Source organism: Pungitius pungitius, chromosome 2, assembly GCF_949316345.1.
Source record: "Pungitius pungitius chromosome 2, fPunPun2.1, whole genome shotgun sequence".
Taxonomy (NCBI): Eukaryota; Metazoa; Chordata; class Actinopteri; order Perciformes; family Gasterosteidae; genus Pungitius; species Pungitius pungitius.
Window position 1 is genome coordinate 1,220,001 of NC_084901.1, and position 5,000 is coordinate 1,225,000.

General features: G+C 47.0%; 2 protein-coding genes across 2 annotated transcripts in view; one reads left to right on the forward strand and one right to left on the reverse strand.

Moving 5' to 3' along the window:
• The window catches only part of cpm (carboxypeptidase M), an 11,937-nt gene extending 11,146 nt beyond the window's left edge, over positions 1–791 (reverse strand). Inside the window, exon 1 of the mRNA XM_037461419.2 lies at positions 621–791. The gene's annotated coding sequence lies outside the window, so the exon portion shown is untranslated. The remainder of the gene's footprint in view (positions 1–620) is intronic.
• A 2,386-nt stretch (positions 792–3,177) lies between these two features.
• On the forward strand, positions 3,178–4,743 carry LOC119210980 (E3 ubiquitin-protein ligase TRIM21-like). The gene has a single exon (XM_037461530.2). The coding sequence runs from the start codon at positions 3,178–3,180 to the stop codon at positions 4,741–4,743; it is 1,566 nt and encodes a 521-aa protein (XP_037317427.2).
• Positions 4,744–5,000: the final 257 nt, after the last annotated feature.

Consider the following 5,000-nt stretch of genomic DNA (forward strand, 5'->3'; position numbering starts at 1 on the left):
TTGCAGTAATTTTAAATATTTCATTTTACAGGTATAACACCCTGACTTAATTTACAAATCATAAACAATATTATAGTATAAATATGATTTGTTAAAAGGCCTGCATTTAAAATGTTACTTAAAGAGAAGAATACACATAATAACTATTTATACATGAAAAAAAGAAGTGAGGTATTTGTAACTTCATCCATCATATTACATCATAACTGTGATTATTAACTAAAGTATTGTACGAAGTATTCAGATCCTTTAACATAGTACAAGTAGCATACTGTGCACATTATGTAGAAGTATAGAGCGTAAATGTAGAATAAAAGTAAAAATACTAATGAAACATGGTACTAGAACATTTATATATTCTATATTATTGGATTATGATTCTTCAGTTTCATTTATTTGATATGATACACAAATGTACTTTTAAAACATGAATCATTGTTATATGCCTAGTAAATAGCAAGTTATAAAGTAAAATACCCAAGTATAAGTACACACTATCGTTTTAAACCCTAAAGATCCATGTAGCTGTAACAAGTATAAAGTACACACATGTGTACTGCGCTCAGCTGGAGTTCGGACCCCGAGCAGCTGATCGGTGATCAGTCGGTTCCGGTTCTTACCTGCGCGCCTCCTCTCGGGCCGCCGGGACGAACGGGACCGAACACCGAGACGCAGAGACGCAGAGACGCAGAGACGGAGTCCTCACCGGGGACCGGGGACCGGGGACGGGATCCGTCGCTCCGCTTCTCTCGGGGACTGTTGACTTATTCACCCGCGCGCCTCCCGGTGTGTCTGCTCGGGAGGGGCGGAGCTTAGAGGGCTGCGTGTGTGTGTGTGTGTGTGTTGGGCGCATTCACCAGCTTCATGAATGAAACATGTGACTCATTCAGTTTAAGAGGTTACAGCTCAATAAATGAGTCTAAACGATCAATATATATTTATGTAAGTTTTATTTGAAGATTTAAGTTCATTTCAAAGTTTAAAAGCACACATTTTTTCTTTCCATTGTGATATAATTGAATTAAATGTTCTACCTGGATTAAAGGAGCAGTGCGCAGGGTTTATTCACAGGAAGGAATATGATATTTAGAAGGACCCTTTTGTGTATAATAAGCTGAGGGGATCATTGCCCTTCTCGTCTTTGATCTGGAGGCGGAGCCTGTCGACGTCGCGTTGCTATGGTAACCCAGGAAGGACAAACCCAACACCGATCCGGATAAATCCTTTCACATTGTAACCACAGGGTAATTCAGTTTGATGCAATATGACACTTCGCCACTAGATGTCCCTGCGTCACACAGGCTCACCTTAAGGTGCACACCTGTACCTCCAAGTGCCCAAAGGAGTGATGAGAAACAGAGGACATGTACGGTCTGAAGTGGAAATGTCGTAAATGAATCCCTAATTTAAGGTTTAAAGTCCTTCATCTTGAAATTAGAGACACACTTACAAGACGAAGAGCTGTCCCCACTAGAGGACATTTCAGGACATCAAAAAGTACAGCCAGGTGTTTTATTCCTAAAAAAGGCTCATTGAACATCTGTCCGCATGTGTGTTACTGTTGGTGTTTACAGTTGAAACCAGCCACGCTGGCGCCATCTAGTGGCGTCACAACAAACATACAAAGAGGCTGTTACCGTGACAACGTCACACATTCACTGTCAGCTTTTAAACCCACTTATTTTGTTTTCTTTGTTGCTATTCGATATTCATGTATTTATTTGATCATGTGTCAGTACATGTGTGTGTTTATACACATATGTCAATCGTACTTTTTTCTAATAAACTTTCAACTTTGTAGATATGTTACATAATACCAGACTTCAGACTTTATATATATATATATGTATGTGTTTTTTTCGAATTGTACATAACACAACTTGTACATTCCTGTCTCAACAAGACGTCCCAGCATCAACCAGAGGAAGCAGCTGAAGTGAAGGTGTGTCCATCGGTGCTGTGGCTCCACCTGCTGGCCGCAGCCAGACAGCAGCACCTGCAGCAGCACCTTGACGAGATCAGACCGATGGACGGGGCTTGAAAATGTGTCATGGGCCAGTTAGGATGTTTTGAGGGTCCTTGAGATGATTGTAGGACCCTTCAAGAGCTAGTCGGTGTCCACAAGGTCTTTGTTGGAGTCCATGGTGAGGATGTAGAGCTCTTTGAGCAGGAGGTAGGCCAGGCAGTAATGAAGGAGCAGGAAATGTGAGCGGAGATAAAGTGCAGCATCTTTGTCTCGATTCAGAGTTGAAATTCCTGCTCTCGTTCTTGGGCTCGTTCTTCGCATTGAAGCCATCTCAGCGTTTCTTAATCGCACTGGAGGTGCAGATAATAATGTCGCAGTGATTGTGACTCGGGAGGCCCGGCCGCCTGAGTGACAGCTAATCTAAAGCGGACAGGCCGAGCAGACGAGAGAGGCGGGCTTCAGGAACAGGAAGTCAATGAAGCGGGCGGGACGAGCGGCGCCCGTCTGCGTGAAGAGAGACGTCGCTCGATAAAACCTGCGGGTCAACTGAGACAAAGTTTACATCACGGACAGGAGACACGTGGAAGGCTGTGAGAAGGTCTACGAGTTAAAAGTCAAACATAAAGTAACAATTTGGATCTAATGTCGCATCCACTGAAAAAGAATCGCTCATCTCTATTCCCATCATGCACCTGGCCGCTGACACAATTGAGCAGTTTTCCCGCCAACAACCTAAAACAATATTTTACAACAGATTCATTCCTGACAAAACGAACGTGGAAAAGGACTCTGAACCAAAATAAAACTGAGCGACGAAGGGAAGGGGAAGATGGTGTGAATCTGCTTGTACCGACTTTGTCTTCATCATCATGCGGCTTTAACGTGAGGAGCCAGGAGGCTTCGTGAGGGACCTTCACGACACCACACATCAAGTCACCTGGATTTACGCTAAACGCTGCTGCGTGGATTCCTGTTTCCCTCAAATCGAAACCGAGTGATGGTGATCACAGGGAGGCTCCCAGGTTCCTGCCAGGTAACCAGTAGAACCTGCTACCGAGAGCCCTCCTCCTGCTCCTCCTCCTCCTCCTCCCCTACAGAGAACCACATTCCAACCGAGAGCAGGAAGTCTGAATTCTCGTCTCAACCTCCGCTCAAATAGTTCGTACACAGGTCAGTACAGATAGTTCTTTCTCTTTGTTACTAAATGAAAGATGCCGACCGACGAGCTTCTCCTGTGCTCCATCTGCCTGGAGGTGTTTGACCACCCGGTCACGCTACCGTGCGGACACAACTTCTGCGAACGCTGCATCACGGAGCACCTGAACGCCAGCCCCCAGCGCATGTGTCCCCTGTGCAACGAGCGCGTGGGCAGGAAGCACAGGCTCAGGGTCAACAACGTCGTGGCCGACATGGTCCATCAGTACCGAGAGTCGGAGGCGTGGAGCGGCGAGGAAAGGAGCCCGGAGCCACGAGAGGCCGAAGAGGTTTCATCCGACGCTCCCGCTGAGACCACCCAGAACCCCCGGAGACTCCCCAAGCTCGGCCTCTTCTTGACCCTAGGCCTGGTGGGTCTGGGAATCGTCTTCAACATCAGCCAGGAGCCTCATGAGAAGACTCACCAGATGTTCGACGCCGTCTGTCCGGTACACGGAAAACCTCTGGAGCTCTACTGCGAGGAGGAGCAGAGGCCCATATGCCGGACCTGTGCCGAGACCGGTCACAGATCGCACCACATCGTCCCACTGAAAGAAGCGTACGAGGGAAAGAAGGAAGAGCTTTGGAGAACATTGGGTGAAATTGATGAGAAAATCCAGAGGAGACAGCAGAGAATCCAAGAGGTCAACCACTGGGTTTGGGAGAGCAGGAAAGCTGCAGACCAAAAGCTGGCCGACGTGGGAAAGGTCTTCCTTCCTTTGATGAAGACTTTGGAAGAAAAACAGGCCGAGGTCACCGGGAAGATTGAAGCAAAGCACGAAGCGGTCGAGAAGCAGGCCGAAGGTTTCAAAGAAGCGATCGAGCGGGACATCTCTGAGCTGATGGAGAGGTCTGCTGAGGTGAAGCAGCTCTCACGTTTAGAAGACCACCTCCACTTCCTGCAGAGCGTACCATTCCTGAACATTGCCCCTCTCGCCGGAGACGACCCGCAGGTCAGCCTGCCTCCAGAGTCCTATGAAGGACTCTGGAGGACCGCTGTCCATTCTTCAGTGAAGCAGCTCATAGATACAGCCGGACACCAGGTGGAGGAGCTGCAGGAAGCAGAGCATGGACTCTGGCTGAAGGCGGTGGATGTGACTCTGGACCCTGAAACAGCGCATCCTCTTCTTGTTCTGTCGGATGACGGGAAACAAGTCCACGTAGGTGGGGTTCCAAAAAATTACAAGACTTTTGTCTTTGGAAAGCAGAGTTTCTCTGGGAGATTTTACTATGATGTTCAGGTCAAAGGAAAGGTCAAGTGGGTGTTAGGAGTGGTCCACGAGTCCGTCAAGAGAGAGAGACGACAACTGCTCTTTGAGAATGACACCTGGGCTTTACTTCATGGACATGGAAATTACTTTACTTTTACTACCGAGCCTCTCCACCTCCCTGTGAATAACCAGGTGGGCACAGTGAGGGTGTTGGTGGACTACGAGGAGGGTTTGGTCTCCTTCTACGATTTAGATGCTGCAGCTCTCATCTACTCCTTCACCGGCTGCTCCTTCACAGAGAGGCTCTGTCCCATCTTCAACCCCATTGACTCCCACCCGCTGGTCCTCCCCCCTGTGGTCGGATTGAACTGATCATTGCTTCTGTAACGTCCTTCTATTTGCAGCGACCTAAAGGACACGAGATGGACACCTTTTTTAATTTAATTTTCATCTTGAACCAACAGATTGTGATTGATTACTATTTACCAACCATGATACTGGGTGGAAGTTTTAATTTTTACCTTTTGATTTATTCCCTCAGTAAACATTGTAAACATGAGTTTATGGTCTCAGTCTCTAGTTTCAAGTCTTCTTCAATGCAGCATGATGTTCATTTAGTGAATGATGGT

Coding starts and splice junctions, on each gene's coding strand:
- LOC119210980 (XM_037461530.2), top strand. CDS start 3,178: ATGCCGACCGACGAGCTTCTCCTGTGCTCCATCTGCCTGGAGGTGTTT.